This window comes from Lichenostomus cassidix, chromosome 5 (genome assembly GCF_008360975.1).
Source record: "Lichenostomus cassidix isolate B80296 chromosome 5, HeHo_3.0, whole genome shotgun sequence".
Classification (NCBI taxonomy): Eukaryota; Metazoa; Chordata; class Aves; order Passeriformes; family Meliphagidae; genus Lichenostomus; species Lichenostomus cassidix.
Genome location: NC_139486.1, coordinates 47,137,273 through 47,160,231, shown reverse-complemented (window position 1 = coordinate 47,160,231; position 22,959 = coordinate 47,137,273). Strand labels below are relative to the sequence as shown.

Here is a 22,959-nt window from a genome sequence, read left to right as displayed (position 1 = left end):
ATGATAAAATTTACAAGATAAATAGTTAATTCGTATTTCCTTTTATTTCAGACCTCGTTATAAACAAGCACTTTGGTCTGCAAAGCTTTTTTGTTTTTCTTTAAAAGCATCTAATACGTCAAATGTTTTTGTGTTGTCTGTTTCTGCATATTCTATTCCTGGAGGTCCCTCTAGTGGCTAAAGTATCAAGTTTATCTGGTCTTAAAATGCTACAGGTGTTCTGCCTCAGGTTTTTTGGTAGATATTTCTCATAGCAGATATAAAGATTTTCTTAACAATTAAAATTCCTCTTACTAAGTAAATAGCAAATTAAATAAAAATATTTTTCACATTAAGAAAAAGGAAGACTAATTGGACTAACGATACATTACCCATATTCACCTAATGAATATTAAGAATTATCAAAGAGGATCAAATTCCTGTAAATACATTGAATTTTAAAAAGTACTTTCAGTCCCCCATTAAAGAGAAAAGTTCCAGTCGCTAACCTCGGACCAGAATGACCAGAGTTGAGCACCCAGTTCTCCCACAGACTTCCTGTGTGACCTCTGGTGTGTCATGGTTCTTATCTGTGCCTCAGGTTCTCAATTTGTAAATGGGATAATAGCACTGTCCTCCTTTGTAGCCATGATGACAAATGTGGTTGCATGTTAAGCACTCAGATTTGCTGGGGAAGAAGAGAAACAGGATCACTCAAAGTCAGAGATGCTTTGGAACACTGCACAAAATTCTGGTGTGCAGACAGAACTGAGAACACTGGAATTTTTAATCAATACATTGTTTTGAATGGAAACACAAACTTGAATGAATGCTTTAACTGGTGCTGGTGTCATACAGAGATTCTTCCTCTTCCTTGCATTTGCTCTTGGTGAAACTTCCCCACATGAACAAATTGGAAATGGACATAAACCTGGCTTATCAGCTACATAGTAAAAGACTTCATTCTCATTGGTAATACTGATCTTTTAAGTTACAGGCCAGCCATTACACACAAAAAAAATCCCAAACACAACCCATTACTGTATCAGTGGCTTGTTTTAATAACCAGAAGGGGAGAAATGGGAATCTGTTCGGGATGCAAAACCTCAGATTTTATGTTAGAAGCCACAGATCAATGCAATGAACATTCCAATGCAAGTTCCACCCAATAAGATAAAGGAATGTCAGGAACAATTCATTGCACATACACTGGCAAGGGGAGCAAGGTAGTAGAAAGAGCTGAATTAACAGTGCCATGAATTTGCAGGTGCATTCAGCAACTTGCAAAATTTTTAATCCCAAGCATCTGTAAGATGGTAACCAATTATGAATCTTCATACTCAAGCACTCTTTCCCTCTTAGGAGATTGACATTAAGGTTGGAAGGCTGCCAGGAAGGGAGAGGGGTGTACAGGTGTGATGATGGGTCAGAGTGGCCAGCAAGACTTACTGGGACTCTCCAGAAAAGTTAATGGGACTGTCTAGGAAATGGGTTAATAATAAACACACCTGTGTCAAGCAGCAGGGAGAACATGCAAATAAAATATAACCTGACAGAATAGTGATGTTTAAATAGTACTAGAAAGATTAAAAACATACAGGATTTCAACACAGACACTTGCAGAGTAATAGTCCAGGAGGGACTCAGATGGTCTCAATCACGGTCTGGTACAGTTTAGCCTCAGACCCAATATTGCACATTAACTGTGGATTAAGCTGAGCAAACCACTCAGGTCTGAACTGGAGGGAAACTTCTGCTTGAGCTGTGACTTTCACTGTCCCAGCACCTACTGCTTTCTGACAAACCATTAATCAACCCTGGACAAAAATAGCCACTAACTTCAACACTTTCAGAGAACATTTCTTGATTAAAGTCCTGCTTCTTTTCAGGGTTTTGTACTTCAAGCAACTGTCAGTGCTGTAACAAACATCAAAGACGTTTTATGACTGTGATGTTATGGAATTGAACACAATTATATTCCTAGAAATAAAAGCGTAAACAGAAATATAGTTAAATACTGACATATAGACATACAAAGGAAACTTTTAAGCAACCCAGAATAACTACATGGGTCATGGTGAGAGAAACAAAATCTGCTGTTCTCTGAAACAGATAGAATTTAGATATCTGACTGGTTTATGTCATTTTATAGTCTAATCAAAGGGATGTATCAGAGATACATTTTCTAAATGTTTTAGAAACAAAAGCACAATGGAATGCAGACTCACAGAAAGGTGAATTTAAAGCCTATGAAAATAGTAAAATCTGTTTTAAGGACAGAGTATATTTATGACCTACATCAACTCATGCAAGAAAACCCAAAGCCCCAGTACAAACACAGAGGAATCATGCCACTTATTTTGATAGTGAAGGACAAAAATATTTGAAGAAACACATTACTGTAATCATGAAAGAGTTGGGCATGTCTTTGATTTCTTCAAAGTAGCTTTTATTCACAGCAGTCAACTGAGCTGCAATAACTTATATCAAATGTGGTCTGTTACACATCAAGAAAGTCCCACAAGCAAGTTACCTAAGGAAGCATTGTGATGCAAATTTTGTACTCTAAATATAGAATAAATCCTTAAACCAATTCACTTTTAAGGCTGAGATGCTGTGCACCAAAAGTTGAAGTTATCAGTGAGGATAAGTGGACAATTGCTTTGCAAACCTAAATCATTAAGAGAGCACCTTGACTACAAACCTATGCTTTGGGAAATTTGTTAAAGATTTCTTGTAGCTTGGGAAAGCACATGACTCTTCTCAAAGGGAATGAAAGACTAGTTACTGATGCAGTTACTCAACATCCAAGTTATTGCAAAAATTTGAAAAGGTAATTTAGAAAGTACATTCACAGTTAAGTCCATTCCTGCTTGTTTGTTCCTGATAACTCTATGCTCCACTGCTGCTGGAGAGAAAGGCTTATCATTTGCATCTCCACCCATTTAACAGAGCTTACTTCCATCCCAGGCAAGAGCTGTTGATACCATCCCACAGCAATGTTTACTTTCATTGCCATAGGGACCACTGTGGCAAGTAAATGGGCAACATCCTTCCTTTCCCAAACAGGAAAAGTGAACAGCAGCAAATAAAAGCCTCCTCGATGCATCTCCAGCCCTGCAGATGGATGGCCATGCCTGTTGCAGAGGACAGCCAGCAGGTAGGATCACAAAATACTCTATGTACATTAAGAGATGCTTGTGATTCAGCCAAGAAGACGTCATTGCTTACTCCACACTTTCTTTCCCCTTCATCATCTGTTAGTAATCACCAGCGATATAAACCAGCCATTGCTACTGTGTCTTCCCCTTGAATAATGAAATATATGTAAAACTTTAAGGATTTCTGTATCAGTTATTTCACAAGCTATTTGTTATTGTCCTTTGTCTGTGATCACTTTCAGTAGTGGGGTTTTTTTCTGTTCAGTAATTTGGTTTCCTTAGATAAACAGTAGCTAATTTAATGTATTTTGCCCTACTCTTCAATTAGACATCAGCAATTCCTCTATTGTACTCTCCACTGTTTTGACAACTTTTTAGCTTGCACTAGGAATAATCTTCATAGACTCATGTATTTAGCTGATCCTTGCCTGCTATTTTGGCCTGATATTAGCAGTCTGCAGAACTATTACAATCAGGCAGTCATCTACCATACAGCTCTTTCTGACACAGCAAAGTACTGAGGTGGACTCATGACCTCTGCTCTTCTGCACTGCAGTCTCCTACTATATGGGATTCTCCCATCAGCTCCACAATTTTAGGGCATGAATATGCACTAGCAACATTCCTTTGTGCTACTCTGCCTTCCTTTTTCATGTATTTGCCCGAACAGTATCTTGGGGCGCAAATGACGTCTTCAGCTTGTGTCTGTTTTAATATTTGCTTTCCTAAACTTTTGTAATTTTTGTTTTACAAGATTGCATTCAGAACAGCTGATTATCGAAATGTTGGATGAGAGAGTTAGGTAGAAAAAGCCCTCTTTATTTGATGGTTTCTGATAAAAGGCAGTCAACTGTCCCTAAAGATTCCACATTCAGACAGGATCACAAGGAACACAGCCAGAAATGCTGACAAACCAGAGTTTGGCTAAATTTATTCTTCATTAACTCTTCATCCTCATCTGGGAAAGCTTCTCCTCCCAGTGAATTTTGAAAAATAAAGCAAATAAATGATAAAGGTGGAAATCATCTCGGTCTTTGGTAAATTTTTTCAACTCTGCTTTTTTTTTTTTGTTTTTTTTTGTTTTTTTGTTTTAAGGGGCAGGTCAGGGGAACTGCGTGTGTAAATAAAAGTAGATACATGCATTCTCAGACTACAAAGTCTATTATCTTCAAACAGGCATTTTAAGACCTTCACAGGAATACACAATGTCTGGCAACTACTATCACCCCAGATGAATACATAACCTGCTTTAGTTTTATATTAAATATTATTCAGTTATATATGTTTTTGCTTCATCAATAGGACCATCATGGCCAACATGGAGTAGGATGCAGCATATTAATAGCAATAGTAGATGTTACATTTCTATAGCTACTTTTTAACTTTGCGTTACTTTGCGTTCTTTGCATAATTCCATAGAATTGTAGTTTTTAGCTGTTTTCTTGCTAGAGTGGCAAGTGAGAAAGTTTTTTTTAAGCTTTTCTAGGCTTGTATTCTGTCATTAGCTAGAAGTTACATGTTCATGTTTGTGGATTTTGCTCTTTTTTTAAACAAAGGTAAATAGCACTGTTGTTTCCTCAGTTTTTTGCTCCACAGCCTTGTAATTGTAAAAGCTTTACCACACCTATGTTGTGATCCAACTTTATAGCAGAAATATAGGAATTCTGTTAAATTTTAAACATGAGCACCTCTGACACTGTATTTGAAGTGCTGTTCTCAGCTCTTGGCTCCTGTATAGCTCCACACTGTGACATAAATCCATGAGCCATCTCATAGGTTATCACTAAGTGTGAAACCTTTTACCTTCCAGGAATAAAAAGCTCACTTGTCAGGGTGGCCAATTGCTTGCCTGAAGGAACCTGTGACAGCACCAGAGAGTACCTCTGTAAGTATATTTCTGGTTTCATACAATTACTTAAGGGTGTTTTACTCTATCTTGATCATATGGGTTACTTGGAGTAATTGGGACTTTTTAAAATCTCTTTTTGTGACAGATAAAAATTCATCACCCCTTTTACCCATAATATATTAAGTATTCATTGCCTAGAGAAGAGTCTTGCCTGTGTGGCAAGTGCAAGAGTAAGGCATCTCATTAGAGCACTACAACATTTGCTCCTGCATAGCATCTGCATCCAAGATCTTCAGCTAAATTACTGCCATAAAACAGAATTCTTCACTTCCAGAGGCAATGATGTCTCTTTAGTGGAACTGTGCATCCATCCACCTATCTGTACCGTTCCAGCTATAGAAACTGGATTGATTCAGTAATTTTTTTGTTTGGTTTGTTTTTTTCTTTCATCACAGCACCTTGGATGTACAGGTGTTGGACACACACACACACCCTGCCCTCCCCAAACCTAAGCCTCCCCAGCATTGTGTTATACTCTGTAGAAAGAGGGAGGAAAAACAGCACAGTGATTGTGACAGACTTTGACTCCATCCCTGTGCCAGCACAGGCCCCTTGTCTTGCTGTAGGAAGAGATGTTCTTGAGGATCCCAAACATGTAAGAATAAGGAAGGTCCCTCCTTCTCCTATACACTGAAGCAGTCCTTAGAAACCTTAGGAAAACCATTTTCAGCTCTATGCCAAATTCAGACAGTTTTTTGTGCCTTGAAGCTATATAAGCTCTTGGCTCATTTGGATCTGGTCTGAATCTATGTGATGAGTAACTCGAGGAAGAGAGCCAAAGAGCAAATTGGCTGTGATTTGCTGCAGCTCTCAGCTAAACATCAGTACTATCCAGAAGAAAAGAGAAAGAGCAGCCTTCCTTGTAGTGGGCAACAGCCACATACTGAAAATCTAGGGTTGGCAGGCTTGCTATATGCAGGAACCCCAAACATCTGAGGGGAATAAAAGATTAAAACAATAAATCATAGTGCCTTCAGTGGGTCTGATTTCTGAAGGTGCAGCACAGCCCAGTGAACTCAGATGCCTGGGTCTGAGGTTTCCTGCAACAGCTACACCCAAATGCAACTTCAGTTTTGCAGTTAATGGAAAAGACAGAGAGAGATTCATGTCTTATAAAGGAAACAGCTTAGAACAGTTGATGAACAATTTTGCCAATACCATTTTTGCACAATGTATTAAGTTCAGAATTGTGTCTGCAGTTTTGTTATATTTAAGAAACAAAGCAATCTAAGTTATTTTCCTAAGGTTTGGAATTCTCAAAGTATATTTTGTATATGGCTTATGCAAAAGAGCTTCTTGGTTTTGAATATGCTTCCCCTTCAAGCTTACAAAATTTGCCTGAAGCACTGAACAAGCTGTTTTAAACATGAGACCATAAAAGTATCCACACAAGGAAACACAGCAAAGGGGTTTTTTTCCACTGTAAAAACTGCTCTTTTCTATAAAAGAATGCATAACTACAGGCATGAAATTAAAAAAAAAAAAAATTGCACAGATTACAAAGAAGAAGTGAAAGAAGTAAAAAAGTAGTAAAAAGTTTACTTCTTTTTTAGATTGAAAAGAAGTAAAGATTGGTATGAGCTTAATGCTAGGAGCTAATTTTGTGAAGTCAGCTGCTGGCATCAAGAGAAACATTTGTGAACTTTCACAGATTCTACAAGTATGATACATTAAGATCCAAACAGGCTGATCTGAGGAAAACCACACTAGGTTATTTCAAATCGTTCTATTTCTTAAGTGGCAGTCCTTTTTATTTTCTAATACTTCTGCATTCAGTTGTATTTTTGTGTCCTTTGCTTTCAACAGTACTTACTTGCCAGTATCCATGTAGAATCCAGTTCCTATTAAAATTTTCAGGTATGATTTTGTCTGCCTTGTCTGCACATTGCCCTTCCTGAAGCACTTGTTTTAAATTGGAACTATCCCAATTTTCCTGTATTTTCTTTCAGTATGAACTACGGCTGTGGTTTCTCAACACACTATTTCCAGAGGGCTGTGTGGCATGCTGTACACCACATTAGTGAACTGATTTTGCTGAAAAATGACCTGGCAAAAATGAGTTCTTTTATGTGAACTCAGCCTGATTCACTGTGAGGCCACACAAGGAGCTGTGCTGGCACAGCTTCAAAGTAACATGCCATGCTATGGGAACAGAGCAGGGAAGGTCCAGGAGTGTTTGAAGCCATGTCAACCTCCCCCCACAGCCCATATACAACGCGCCATGCAAGCACTGCCAATTCCTTTATTTCCATCCACCAGCCTTGCTGTGTGTTGTCTCTCATCAGATCCATCTGCTCCTTGCATTGTTTACCCCCCTGATGTCTACATTTCCCTTTTATCACCTCTCCACCCTCTCAGGTTTTCTGCCCAGAATAAATCCACTTGTATGAAATTCACTGGCTGACATCCACATGCAAATTTCTGCAGATTCACTAAAAGTACATTATTCAAATAGCCTCTGGTCCTCTTTACTTTGTTAAGCAAATGAAGACAGAAACAAAAAAGGACCAAGTACCTATATTTGCATTAGCATTTTGCACATTCATTTGTTAAAGGCTCGATGCTAACCCTACCAAACCAAAGCACTATCCATTCTCTTAGAAAACAATGGGAAGACTCCTTTGAATGGTTGGTTTTCTTCACATCCTTGTGTCCTGGCAGTTACAGGAAGGATCTGGCTCCAGAAATGTTCAAACAAAGCCTATACTGGTTCAGTAACAAGACTCTCTTCCCACACATCTTTTTATAGCTTGCTTTTGTCAATGGGGATTTTTAAACAATTTTTTTTCTATTTTAATTCCGTTCTCATTTTTGACTATACACAGATACAGTAAAGAGGAATTACTTGATAGAACATTCTTTACTAACTGCTGTTCTAGAAAGGAAACTGTCAAAAGTGATGTTATTAAAAGCTTCTAGTGGGGCCAATTCACATAAATACACCCAGAAACTTAACCCCCTTCTACTTTACTAGGACACTTCTATGCTTCACTTCTCCCCATGATTTTACTTCAAGTTCCTGATTTCCTGTCTAGCCCTGTGTCTGCAAACTCATAAAAGCTCTGGTTACTCAACACATTCCCGAGGCTGTCAACCTGAACTGGCCTCTCTCTCTGTCCTAGTTAAAATATGGAGAAACCTTCCCATAGGTTATTTTTGCATCCCTCCAGCTCTCATCTCTGGCAGTTAATGGTTTTTCTTAGCCCTCCTGTCTGAACATGAGAGAAGTGTAGCATTCCATGGTTCAAGTCACACTTGTTTTGACAGTGGTGTTTCTTTTGTTCCCTTTTTCTGTTTCTGCCATTCTCAGAGATTTATTTGCTCCAGGCATGACAAAGCCCTGTGCAGGACAGCTGGCCATGATTTCTGCTGGTGTATTTCATCACCCTCAGGTCTTTATGCTTTATTTAGCAATTCCTTGGCAATCATGGCAGATGATCCTGCTTTGTCATTAGGCTGTGATGCAGAAACATTTCATGCATTCTTACCAAAATTTGAATGTGCTAATTCCTGACAAACATTTTCCAAAGCTGCAACATAAATATAAGTAAGATAATGCGTGTGATTGCACATAAACATATGTACATCATTTTCTCACACACATATGTGTGCATTTATTTTCCATAGCAAATGCCTTTTTTTCCCCATAATATTTTTATATTCCCACAATAGTTATAGATATTTTTATATTCCTGGATTCTAGTTAATGCCTTCTCATAGCTCCCTTTCTCTATTGCGTAAGGGCTGAGTTTGTTTCTTCACACTTAAATAGACACACCAGTTAAAGTCCATCCAATTCACTTTTCAAGCACATGCTGAAATTGAATATGAAATTTGCAGTCTTTACTGTGCCCTTCACTTCTCTGGGATTCTTTATTCTGATCCCCTGCATCTGCTTTGTTCTTTATACTTAGTATGTTTTAATTCAAAATAGGAATGAAAATACAGCTAATATTGGAACCAAATAATGCTATTACACTGTTGCTTGCACTGGCCCAGTGAACTCACTGATGCAGTTTTCCTGGAGTGAGTACTTGCACTAAAGTCAGTAGAAGAATTTCCACTGGAAAAGTTACATAAGTGTATGTGTATCTCAAAGATCAGAGCTGCAGATGCATACCCAGCTCTTAGGGTTTAAGGTCAAGTTCTTTGGGTCACAACATAGAAATGCCATCACAATCAAGAGCTGCTGTCTGGTTGCTTTCCTTGTTCCCTAACCAGCAAAGGAAAGGTTTCATTCTTTCCAAGGAAGTCTTTCTCTGAGTGTGGTCACTATTGTACCCCTGCTCAGCCTTGACACCATCCTTCCCTTGAGCCTGTTCCTTGCTGTCCCAACCACAACTATAAACAAAGCTTTCCTATCATCCTTTTGCACTGGTAGACTGTGAAATTCTCTTTTTCCCTGACTGCATTCTTCCCTGCTTTTAGTTGCACAATTCTAATTTGTCCAAGCTTTCCTTGTCTTTTAGCGCAACATCTCTGTTGCTGCTGTTGCTCCTACTTGAACCTTCTCCAGCTGGTCTGTAATTCCCCTGAAGCCTGGCACCCAAATCCAAGCATGATATTGCAGCTAAAGCTGTTCTGATGAACAGCTGAGTGACTTCACACAGGCTGTTTATGCTGTCCTAGATGTCATTTCTCTCTTACAAGAGCAGCACAGCATTACTCAGGTCTGCTCTGCCTGTAAGCCTCAGATCCCTCCCAACAGGGCTGCAATTCAGCAAAAGGGATCCCATTACATGTGCTGGAAGCTGACTGTGCCTGCTTGAGTGAAGGTCATTGAATTGGTCTCCACAGAGTTTTTTCCCTTAATATTCATTTCAATGAGTGTGAGCCTTCTCTTTTTCTGACCCATAGCTGAGGTTTATCTTTTGTTGGGATTGCTAGCTCACCCTGCACCAATAAGGACACAGGAACTGGTGTAGTTCTCCTTTGCTCCACATGAAAGCATACTTGAACATTTATAAATCAATAGGTTTGCTTGCAATCTGCCACTGAAGCTAAGGGGAGGGGGGGGCTTTGTCACTGGTTTAACATCAACACAATACTGGACCTACTGTAGTACTATATTTAATCATTTCACCTACATATTCAAATGTACACCGTGAGTGGGTGGAGGAATCTGATGTGATTAATAGTCAGGGTGTGTCCCAGCCTGCTGATCAGTGCACAAGTATGAAGGAGACTTCTTAGTACTTCTAAGTCATGAGAGCTAATGACTACCACACACCTACTCTCTTAATGGAACCATTGGCCCTGAAGACAAAAACTGAGGTCGTGTCATCCCTTGACTTGGCCCATTTTCAAAAGATACTTTTGAAAGCCTCAATTTTGACCTCTCTTCCTTCCGTGAACACAGCCTAATCCTGGTTAAAATGTAAAGGAAGGGCAAACCAGATCCACATTCTCCTCACCCTTCTGGAGGTGAACAATCCATCCCTTGTTACCACATAAGGAAGTAGAGATGTACACTGAGAATGGACCAGGTGACAGAGACAATAGATGGAAAGAGACTGTGGGAAGCTGGGGGATACAGAGAGAGAAGCTGTAGGAGAAAGGGAGGCTGGGGACAGAAGGCATGGTGGTGGGGAGAGGAAGCAGAGACAGGAGAGAGAAAAGTCCAGAAAGAAAAGAACACAGGAGTCAAAATGTTTCTCTGTGATTCTGCTCTCAACACTTTCTGGATAAATCCTTTAGAAAGGAATCTCTGCACTGATTCTCTTTGTGGAGCTTCCCTAGAGCTACCACAACTGCCCCCTGAAGTTATACCTCCCTGACAATTTCCTACATCCCAGAAATCTAGAGAGCTGAAATCTTAAGTTAGGACCATCCAGAAGGAAGGACTAAAGAGCATTAAGACCTGCAAACTCCAGCATCACAAGCACTGGTTTATGCAGTGATACAACTCTTACAGCTCCCGTTTATGAGGTTAAAGAAATAATGACTCATGAGACTGGCTGACATCTGGAATGATTTAACCAGGCCATCCCTAATGTAAATGACATTGACTCACATTTCCAGATGTAGGTGGAACTGGCAATTGTCTTTTCCTCATAATTGTCTTAACTTGCTTTGCTAGTTAGAAATAGTTTTCTAGGTTATATTTCAAATCTGGTAATCATTAGAGGTACATTCTTTCCATAGATGTTTGTAGTTGTAGTCGATAGAACATCTAGGACAGAATTTGACCTACAAACTTAGATATGTAGCAGCAGCCTAGATAGAAATAGATGTACTTAAGTCTGAACCAGAACTAAAGTAAGATTGCTTGATATAGACTCAAAATTGAATATATGAATGCACATGTTAGGGCAGGCAGGATTTTTGTGTTTTGGTTTTTTTCCCCTCACCCCTGAAGTAATCTTTTCATTAGATTTAATACAATGGCATTCTCCTAGATAATGCGGGGGAAACATTTAAATGTTATGATTAAAAAAAGGTTGGAAATTTCTAAAAAGTTTAATCAAAAATAGCATGCAGGGAGGGAGAAAATTATTAAGTCATCCCCCACTGGTTTTCATCCAAAAAGTGCTTAGGCTTTTGTCCTCTTTCTGTCTGTCTGTCTATTCTTTCCCAAGGCACAGCCTTATCCCAGACCCTTGCAGTTCAACCACACTCCGTGACGTTACAATGACGTGAGCTGACTGGGGCTGAGCTGACTGCAGTGGTATGTCATGACTGCCACCACAGAGATTTGACCCAATTACTGTGACCTGACACACTTGCAATCTAGTACAGCCTCAAGTCTCACAGCAACAGCCCCCGAAACCACTAGACTCATGTGAAAGCTGAAACCAAACCAAACCAGACGGAATTAAACCCAGGAGAAAGGCACTCCGAAAAACCATAATTATATCACACAGTTTGTTAATGCTTGCCTACTTTGCTTGTTAGAGGACTTTGGGTGAGATATCCACATGCTTTTTAAGAACAGGAGTGTTGACAATCCAGGAGGAAATGACAGAGCTGATTGTATGCTGCTATATGATTATATTAGGGACATAATGCAATCCATGTGCTGCCTGGTGAGCTGTAGTGAAGCTGCACTGCAGAGCAAAGGGGGGCAAGGTGAGGTGCAGCCTCTGATCCATGCAGTGTTTGGTGATTCTGCCCCTAACAGGGAGGGGTTCCACTGCAAAAGCTGAGACACCTTACAGAGGAAGGTCAGGAACACCAAATGGGGTCAGACTTTGTGCTTAAGAACCACACCTATACATCTTATGCACTGGATTTCTTCTGGTGATTGTGCAATGTTTGTAATGTAACAGAATCACAGAATGGTCAGGTTGGAAGGGCCCACAATGGGACATCTGGTCCAACCTCCCTGCTCAAGCAGGGTCATCCCAGAGCACATGGAACAGGATTGTGTCCCGATGGTCCTTGAATATCTCCAGTGAGGGAGACTCCACACCCTCTCTGAGCAATCTGTTCCTGTGCTTGGTCACCTGCATGGTAAAGAAGTTCTTCCTTACATTGCCAGGTGTTTTCCTCACTTTCCAGCCTTATAAAAGCTTGTGAACAACCTTTTGTTTCTGCATGTTACCTATTTTTACCTCCTTCACTGTTCTTCACTACCACTGAGAACCAGAATTCCTAAACTGAAAATCAAAAATTATGCTATTCCTGAAAAAAAAAATTAATTTATCCAAATGCAAGAATGTTCCCTATAAATCTCAGCAGCCTAGTGTCTTTATTCCAAAAGAGAAGTCATGGATAACCACATGAGAGAATTTTGCAAGCTAGGATCTAGAACTGGACTTAAAATTAACAACTTGAGGACAAATTACCATTGGATTATTTTGTAAATTGCTGTTTATTCCAAGTTCATTACCTGTGTGTAGCTATAAATAAATATGTACTGTCTAGGACACTGATAAACGGTGACTGCATCTACCCTGGAAATTTAGTCCCAAATACTTTTTTCTAATCAGTTCCAGGAAATTATTTCTACATAAATAATAATTAATGTTATTCTTACTCTGTATTAACTATTTTTTCCCAGTATATTCTTTTCAATGCTCTTAGGAGATAAAGCTGGCTCTCCTGTGGAAAAGTGGACTCAGACAAAAAGGTAGGCTTTGCTTTGACTACCACTATTGATGATCCAAAAGAAGTTCTTTTAGTTGAGACTCAGACTAGTCTGTTTATTATGTTCAGAATAATCACTCAGTTCTCCCCAGAAGTGAGCAGCATGCAGACAGGCAGCATGAGAAGGAGCATCTTTAGAGTAGTGATCTCTGACAGAATTTGGGGGGTGGACACAAAGGTGTGACACAGCCATAGGGGAAGGGAATCATGAGAGGAAATACCCACTTTTCAGAAGCAGGAGAAAAGGCAACTACAAACAACATTTTCACAGCCAACAGAGGAGAAGAAAATACAGAGGCAGCAGTGGTGAAGTAGGCAGGATAGAAGCTTCCAAGAGACTTCCCAGCCCAAGGGAACAGGTGAAGCAAGCAGGATAGAAGCTCCCAAGAGACTTCCCAGCCCAAGGGAACAGCTGGAGGGCTTGCTCCCTCTGCTGGAGCATCCTAATAGACCCAAGAGAGATTTGCTAGTTCGACCAACTCTGAATCCCACAACAAATCTTTTTGACTAGGAAATAAAAATTAATGCAGTGCTGATTATCATTGTATCATGGGTTGATTACCTTAGCATCACAAGGATTTTTTTTAAAGACTGACTACGTGGTTCAATATGAAGCTGAAGGCAGAGGGGAGAGAGCTGTTTCATTGCTTTTGTTTTGAAAAGAATCAAAAGGCAAACAAGTTTAAATCTACATTTTTCAGATTATAATTCTGTCAGTTAAGTCAAACTGGAACACAGGCAAATCAAAAGCAGGCCTTTCCAGTGTCTCATGTAATGCAGAAAAGCAACTCTTGCTATATGACCTTTGCTCTAGGACAGCCTGGCCTTAAATACTTGGGCTTACAGCTAAATAGCCTATTCCTACAGGAAGCAGGGTGTAAATATCTCCTAAAGCATCTTCAGGCAAACACAATGTCATTCCTTGGTTATTCAGCATTCACGTCAGGTAAGATAAGTCAGGGCAGCATGAGGCACAGTGATGCAAGAAACCATGACTCAGACACTCACTGACACTGCTCCACTCTTGCTGGAAAGAGTTGGTGCCTGAGACTCCTCTTTCTCTTTTGTAGAATAAGGGTCACTGTCTGGCCCTGAGATTGCAGGATCCTGCACCTTGCAATTCAGCTTTCTGTCTGCTGAGTGAGAGTTCAGGAAGGCTAACTTCATGTCTTTTTACATCCTAAATTGGTATGGAATCGGCGTTCTCCTATATATATAGCATCTGACATTTGGGACAAAGACCCCATAAAACATTTGGCACAAAGACCCCATAAAAATTACAAGTGTAATAGTAAAAAAGTAAAATGTTTGACTAAAAACTCATCTAGATGTATTTTAATGGATTTTTTTGGCCTCTCCAGTTTAAGCAGCTTCACATTTGCCAGCTTTCTGTCATATCAGTGAACATCGTGGTCCACTGGTGCTCAATCACCTTACAAATTCAATGGAGGAAGTGGAAACCAAGCTCTGCACCAGTGACAAAGAGGAAGCTTTCAAAAGAGAACTACCATACTGCATAGGAGAAATAGACTTCACAGCTTCTGGGAAGAAACATGGAAAGGTACAGGCACTGAAGAGTTTTAACCCTTTAACACTACTGTTGTTGTTCAGCTGTTACTCTTAGCAGTAAATGCAGAGAATGCAACAGTGAGAGTCAATGTACCACAGCAGGAGGCACCACACTGTACTCCAAGTAGGGACCATTCCTTCCTGAACGTGAATGTGGTTTAAAATATGGACTTTTAATACACAGAAATCAATAACTTGATTTGCAATGACATGATACAAGTACAGGTGATCACTTTTCCATTTAAAGGAAAAATCAGTTACATGCTCTGCTTCCTTCATTTTGCTTTCTTTCCCTGTTTTAACCTATATCTGCCAAAAATTCAACAGTATGGATTTTTACATTTTGAACATACTTTTGAGCTGTTTCAAGGTTTTCCCTTAAGTTCTCTTTCTGTTCTGCTGATATGCAGAGAGGGATGTATATGGAAAAACCTACCTCCTTGCTATTCCTGTGCACATGTTAGTGCTAGATCAGAAGGAATTCCTAGGAATTTCTGAAATCTGCCCAAGATTTTGTTTCAACATAAAGCCTTAAGCGCAAAGCCAAAATATATACAGAACTGGAAGCAGCAGTGGATTAATGTCATGTGCCCTTGAAAAACAGACATCAAATCAGGCAAATATTTCAGCTTATGCAGAAATAAAAAACACCTATGAAATTTATTGGATTTGCTAGGTTGCCATGAAAATGAAGGCAATTCAAGTGAAACAGCAGCTCTAAGGGAGAGTGTAATATGTCAGCCTGTAACACAGAACTAACCCCTGCAACTGATCCAATTAGTGAGAGGGCAATTATGCAGGAGTCTCCTAAATTCATTCTAGAATGTAGTTCTCTGTCAATTCTTGCTTAAATAATTATTTCTTAATATCCACATTGCATTTACCATGAACAGACTCTTTACTGTATCTTTCTGTCCTCTTGATATTCATTGATTTTTTTCTTGTGTTTGTTGAAGTTTATGAAGGTCCCAAGTACCATTCACCCTGGAATTATATTTGAAGTTATGCTCAACAAGTGGAAGCTACCTGCTCCCAATTTGGTTATCTCTTTAGTAGGGGGAGAAGAAAACTTCCAGATGAAGCCTTGGTTACGGGACACCCTAAAAAAAGGACTTATAAAGGCAGCTCAAAGCACAGGTGAGTGCTTTAGGCTTTAAAGAAGGAATTTGTATGCCTGATGGACTCTTGCACCTAGCCCCCAGTGTTCTGGGTCTGCTCACAGGTTTGGTTTTGGAAATTCAAGACTTTGCCGAATGCCACATACAACCTGTATGTAAACACCTTTGAAAATTAAGGAGATCGTATCATAGTATCAAAACCAAGTCCTTTCCCATCAAATTACTCCAGGCAATCATTCCTGAGGTGTAAAATTACCTGACATCATTCCCTCAAAGGTGACACCAGAAAGATAGCACCAAAATGGGACCAAATACATTGTCCCTCTTTTGTGTTATAACAAAATAATTCTGATGTGAGCAGAGCAATTTAACTTCAACAGGAATGAATTTAGGTGAAAACCAAGAATTTTTGTTTTCTCCTTTATCATCTGCAAAATGAAGTGAAAATATCTGTGAGCATTTCATAGCAAGCTCTTGGTTTATCTTCACTGTTCCCAAGAAGATTGTAACAGTTTTACTTTTTGTAACGAGACAGCCCAGTACCAAAGCTCTTTTCAGTACTTTGTGCCACGCAGATATTCTCTATCTCCAGCTGCCTTCTGTATTTCAGACGGGGCAGCATCAAGATCCCCAGTTTCTTTGTTACATGTCTGAAAAAGGCCAGCTTGCTGTTTACCTAGGGCTCTCCAAATACCTTGTCACCATAACAATACTGCTGTCAGTTCTACTCTCCTGAAGATTTCACTCTCCACACACACAAGAACAAGAGAAAGAGCTCCAGATTATGCAGGTTATGCCCAAGCTCTTCTGCTGAGAGGTGATTGAATGGGACTGTTTAGCCCTCAATTCAAGTCAACAATTTCCTTGACTCGGTCCCCTTGCTCTTCCTCATCCAACACTCAGACCTGCCTGGTACAGGGATGTTTCTGCTCATGTTTAGCCAGTGAGTGACTCCAGAGTGGACACAGCATTCTTGATGAGCACATTAACATCACAGTAAAGATGGCAATGTTGCATCACATGATATGTGAAGAATATTTGCTTGAGCTTATAATTTCTTCTTGGTTTTTTTATTAAAGTCTTAAGTACTTTGCACGTATTTTAATTCTAAAAGTTATAGTCCATCAGGACCTGTCTTCACTTTATCTAAAAAAACCTTTAAATCCAGTACTGTAAGCAATGTTACTTTACACACCAACACATTCGAATACAAAGATATTACCTAACTGGTTTTCAAAAATAATTTCAGGTGCCTGGATTTTTACCAATGCTTTGCGTGTAGGAGTAACAAGACACTTAGTGCAAGCAGTCCGAGATCTTGCTCTGGCTAGTACTTCATCCAAAGTAAGCGTGATTGCCATAGGAATTAACTCACTCAGGAAAATCCAGCACGGAGAAATTCTGGATAACACAAAGGTATTTTTCACTTACTCTACTGTTCAGATACAAGCTGCACCTCTACAAGATTTGAAAGGAGCTGGCAGAACAAATTCGGTATAAAACTTTAAGCAAAAAAAAAAAAAAAAAAAAGTGGGGTTTAATCTGTGTTTGGGGAGGAGACAGAAACGGAGATCAAGGACTGATCAAGGATTGTTGGATGATCGATTCTGTTCCCTCCGCGCCCAGCGCTGGTGGCAGCAATTCCGCACATGGCCAGCGGGTGGCAGCATTAGGCATTGCGAGCAATATATATCTAAAATAATATATCTTTTCTTTTATTAAAATATATATATATAAAAACATCTCGGGATGAGGCACCTTTCACGGACTTTTCCGTTGTCCACTTGCTGCAGGAGCACTTAGTCCTAACTATTACATAAATACTGTGAAAAGCATGTTTTCTACTATGGGGCACTAGGTGTAAATCTTCCTGGACAAATTTTCCCTAAGTAGCCGCTGAATTTGTGTCTAATATGCAACAACTCGCTCACTACAACAGGTCAAAAATACCAGCCATGCAGGATTTCACCTAGTTATGGGGACCTCTAGGGAATTCTCAAATTGGGTCAAGGGAATCAAAGCTCTTGGGAAGGAAACAAAAACAGTACACCAACAAATAGAAAACCTTGCACAACAAAACAGTTGCTGAAAGTGTTGCTGCTGAATGGACATAGAAGTGGAGAGGAAAAAAAATAGCATTCCCCTCTTGGCACTGGATATACAGTCTGTCCTAGGCAGAATATTATAACAATAAAATAGGTGTGTAATGACAACGAATGACAGCTTCTCTGCACTATTTTACTTCCCTGCAGAAGCTAAGAAACAAATGACAAAGACTCAAACCTAGTTGCTTTGACAATGCAAACTATTTCACCTCTCTCCTAGGCTAAGTGATCAAAATGTATTTGGATTTTTCCTTTTTAGCAGCTACAAAACAAGTGCACTCTTCTCTTTATTTTCTCCCCCTCAACTAAAGCCCAAATTCTTTGTCAAGGAATATTTTGCAAAGAGCGTTTCTGACCCTATGACTTCTGGCACAGCTTCCACCCAAAGATATTTTGGATTTTAGTCAGTAACTTTAAGACAAAGGAACTACAGACAGCGATGTTGATCTAGACCCAACTCTCTTTATACTTGGCACTAACACAAGCAGCTTGTTGTATAAAATAGAGTTAACAATCCACATTAGCAAGGAGAAAAACAAGCCCTGAAATCAGTGAGTCCCTCCCATCTCTTCTGTGTTAACGGTATGCTTTAAACATCATTGAAAGATCACTTCCACATTTTCAGAGAATAAATAGGAAAATCCCCAAAGGCCTTATTCAATTGGTTGTTGTGCCTCTGGGTCCTAATCAAAAGCCAGATCTTTGGTGAGGAGGCTTAATGTTACATGGCAGCAGAATAGAAGCACACCCTCTGTCAAAACAAAATCTGAAGGAAATTAATTATGTCAAGTAGCTTTCCCCAAGGAATGAGACACAGAAAGAAGAAAGTCAAAGAAATTTGTGGCACTTGCTGTTCATAAGGGACACACAAGTTTTCTGCTTTTTTTTCCCCTGGAACAGCCTGTTTTTCCTGCTCTTCCCAGAGCAGCTGACAAGGAAAGAAGCCACAGGAACAAGCCTGATAAGAGCCTCTTTCACCTTGCTTTGGAGGAGATTTCTCTAGTTTGCCTGTACACAGCTTTGTGCCAAAAGGCCACCTAGGGACTTGCTCTGCAGTGGGCAGAGGGAAGGAGCTCTGGGTTATTCCATGATTTTATGCATTAGCAGTGCAGCCATGAGGCTCCTTCCCTGCCTCTTCAGCATGAGCCTTAGCCCTGTCTGTGGAGAACATGGAAAACTCCTGGGCTGGACTTCCCCCAGGACTCAGCTGGGCACCTGCTGCTCCTAGCAGACACTGCCAACAGCTGAGATTAAGGAAGGATCTGCATAAGCCTTGGCTCTTAAAAACCTGAATGCAAATCTCTGCCATACCTTAATGACAGCTAGGTTACACTGCTGTGCCATAAAAACATTTGAGACCTGTCTGTGTCCACACAATTAGTGGGAGGAAAATGGAATACACAGTGACAACTGCCAAGCTGAGAGCCTGAGTTTTGCTCAGCAACACTGCAGGAACTGGAAAAGAGGCATGGGAGGAGGAAAAGCAGATTTTAAGGAATTGTTTTGATCTTACTTGCAAGAAGACAATGATTGTGAACATGAAAAAGCATAATCAGGCATTTATAACCTGGAATGATGTATCAAAGTGTATGTGCAACACTGGAAAAGGAAGATGTATTAAGGAGGGAAGGGGAGTTTGAAAAAGTGTATGCATGGAAGCTCATATGTAGTCCAGTCTTTTAGAACAAAAGACTGTAGCAGAGGTTCTGTTTTACCTAGAAGGTGATTTTATTTTAAAAAATGATTAATAATTAACTAAAAAATATAACACCCCTCACCCAAAATAAAAGATAAGAAGATTCCACTTGCAAAAATCTGTCTGCCACTCACTCTTTTAGAATGCAATTTCCAAACTAGAGTAACCATTATATTTCATATAACCCTGTCAGTTAAGTAAAGCTGTATTTAAATTGATAGGGACACAGAGGAGGCTAACTCACCTACTCATCCAAACATGGATAAAACACTACTGAAATAGACAGGTTTGCCCCTCTTTATACCTGCTGAGGCTTCACATTTCCATACACAATTATCAAGTCTCATGGCCCCTTTCCATTCATCCAACAAACATTTCCAAATCCTGCATTCCAGAGACGATGGTTGATATCACGATATTTGCAGAGGCCAAGAGGGAAACTTCAAGAACTCCAGCTCCCAGTCCTGCCAAATCTGGCTGCCTCCAGAAGCAACAGATTTTCCTTCTTCACCCTTTTTTAAGAGTCTATTCAAGTGTCTCAGAGGAGGTGTGCTGTGCACAGAAATGGAAAGGAAGGACATTAAATCATGGCCTGGGCTTTGCAGAGAGCGCTGACATCTCCCCTTCTCTCTCTAGAGTGAAAGTCTTGTACACTACCAGTCAGATGACAATATCCAAGGCCCACCATATTCCTTGGACCACAACCATTCCCATTTCATTTTGGTGGACCACACAACACCAGACGAGCCGGATGGAACCACCAAGCTACGCTTCTCTTTGGAAAAATACATCTCCGAGCAGCGCACTGGCTATGTGGGTAAGCAGGTTCTGCACAGGCATCTAATCTGAATAATTCTGATACCACAGCAGGCCCCTGGCCTTATCAGAGGCAAGTCCAGTTCTCAAATTGGACAATCACCTACATGGGCAAGATCAAGTCAACACATTTGTCATTATGTAAGAGGCAGAGCTACGGTAACTTCCGAAGCTGAGCAAGCTGCTCTTTGAACCAAAAATCTGCACTTTTATTGCATCTCCTTAAATGTAGCTCAAAGCTGATCTTCAAAGCATAGCTCAAATTGCCTTAAAAGATAACATATGGAAAATAAATCCAGCTTTAAGTGCCTCAACCAGTGGTTCTAAGAGATTGATAGTCTTTGTTGTATACTTTTATTCCCTCTTGCCCACAGGGTCTTGAATTGCTCCAGCACTGGAAGAAAAGGCTTGTTCCAAAGCCCTCTGAAATGTTTCAAGCCGTATTTGTTTCGGGATAAAATCTCAGCCTGGATAAACACCGTAGCATCTAATGTCCATCTGAATCTGTGTGACCTTTTTATAACAAGAACTGGGTATTGGGCAGGTCTCCTACTGCTATTTGTGGAAAGAATTCAGTTGTCGAGCTAATACAATGATCTTTTACCTTTGCTTTGTTTCTGTACTACCTGCAGTGCTAGCACAGCTGAAACAGGAGGCAGAGCTCACTTATTCACAGCTGTGTGCATCCATGGAATATCCACTCACACAGCCCACAGGGTGGTTGCATAAATGTACCTGAGAACACAAATTCACCTGAAGAATCCTTATCTGGTGACTTGGATAGGAAAGACCACAGACAGGCTGTAAGAGTAGCCGGAGGTTGCAGTACTGAAAATTACAAAGTAGCCTCTTTCTGCTCACAAACGGAATCTGATTGAACAGCTCCCAGGGAAACATAATTCTGACAAAGAATGCTGATTCATATGACAAATATTTTGCTGGAACATGCTGCATTTGGTGTTATCTTCTATAAACAAAACTAATGTCATTCATTTAAGCTCATTTATAAACACTCTGAGCAAAGCTATGTGGCTTTACTGAAGTTAAATGCTTTAATAAGGTCATGCGGAATTTCCCTATTTAAAAAAAAAAAACCACCTAGAAGTCTTTTAGCAGAAATTTTTTATGTACTGAATAGTCTTTGCAATTAAGGACTTTTCAGATTCACAGCATAAAGTCAGAATCCACCTGATCCTCCTCTGGCTACATTTTATCTAAATCTATGGTAAATGAAGAATATTTGTAGCCCTAATCATACCTTGAGGAACCTGTAGTACCAGAGGTCACTCTTCAAAGAGCATCACGTTAGAGAGGTGTGACAATGCTATTCCATTAAATAAACTAAATAAACTGAGTTTCTTGCCAATCACCTCCTGGCTACAGCTCAGTTCAACCTTATCCCTCTAGGCATCCCAAAAGAGATACAACCAACAGCAAGTAGAGATCTGCACTGAGTTCTGGGAGATCTACAAAGGGAAACATCAAAAAATTCTTTGAACCAAACACCTTTTATCTTCCAGCTGAAAGAAGCATTCATCTCATGATGTTACTGTTTTGATTGAGCTCCTTCAGGCCAATCTATAGTCACCTTTGGATTACAGAGTTAAATTAAACCATCTATTTCACAGGAACGGGTAGCATTGAGATCCCTGTGCTTTGCTTACTGGTAAATGGAGGACCAGGCACACTTGAGGTAAGAAGCTGATTTCAACTTTAGAAAAATAAATTACCTGGTGCCAAGTAATTAATGGAAAATTTGGCTGGATGACAAACACGTCTATTGGCACTTTACATAAAGTCAAAATTCACATCTATACACCATTAAGAACTGAGCTCTGTTAATGTTAAATTTGCCAGTATTTGTTTGACAGAACTATTTCCTTTTGAATAGCTAGCAGCTGATCATTAAAACTTCCACTGCCAGCTTGTCCAGTGAGAAGAAAGAATCCAAACCCAAAACAAACACACAGAACCTAGTTCCAGACCTAGGGAAACAGAGATTATGTGATATTACTTGAGAACACGGGCAAAAAAAAGGGATGAATCTTTCAGTGTTCTGCAACAATGACAACTGTCTGTCCCAGAGCTCAGAGGAAGCACAAGCCCAGGTTTGCTGGACATGCCTTTTGAAATGGGAGTGTCCTGGTTCCACTGAGCAGAAGTACATTGTAGGATTGAAGACTGGAGTGTTGTCTGATAATAATCCTAATCTTCTTCAGTGAAGGATCAATTTTGATGTTTTTCCTGAGTGGCTGTACAACTTAAAGAACCTGTAAACAAGGAGATACGCTTTCATTTCTCTTTTATTTTGCTATTTTTTTAAAATTACTCTCAGTCTAAAATACCTTTAGGGAGACATAATTTAACTATAATTTAAAGTTTCCAAGTGACAGGACTGTGACATGCAAGCTGGCAACCTTTTTCAGAATAATGACTCCTTTCTGGGGATGTTTCCTAGTTTCAGTTTCTTGTATCTTATCATAACTTTTTTGTCAGCTGGACTAAAACACACACTTGT

General features: G+C 39.8%; 1 protein-coding gene across 1 annotated transcript in view; it reads left to right on the top strand.

The window, feature by feature from the left end:
- Positions 1 to 2,987: 2,987 nt before the first annotated feature.
- Positions 2,988 to 22,959, top strand: part of TRPM5 (transient receptor potential cation channel subfamily M member 5) — a 46,652-nt gene continuing 26,680 nt past the window's right edge. The window contains exons 1-7 of the mRNA XM_085062886.1: positions 2,988 to 3,139; positions 4,951 to 5,025; positions 14,499 to 14,698; positions 15,663 to 15,843; positions 17,074 to 17,240; positions 20,262 to 20,442; positions 22,070 to 22,134. Of these exons, the coding sequence (XP_084919012.1) occupies positions 14,582 to 14,698; positions 15,663 to 15,843; positions 17,074 to 17,240; positions 20,262 to 20,442; positions 22,070 to 22,134 (711 nt within the window). The 5' untranslated portion in view covers positions 2,988 to 3,139; positions 4,951 to 5,025; positions 14,499 to 14,581. The remainder of the gene's footprint in view (positions 3,140 to 4,950; positions 5,026 to 14,498; positions 14,699 to 15,662; positions 15,844 to 17,073; positions 17,241 to 20,261; positions 20,443 to 22,069; positions 22,135 to 22,959) is intronic.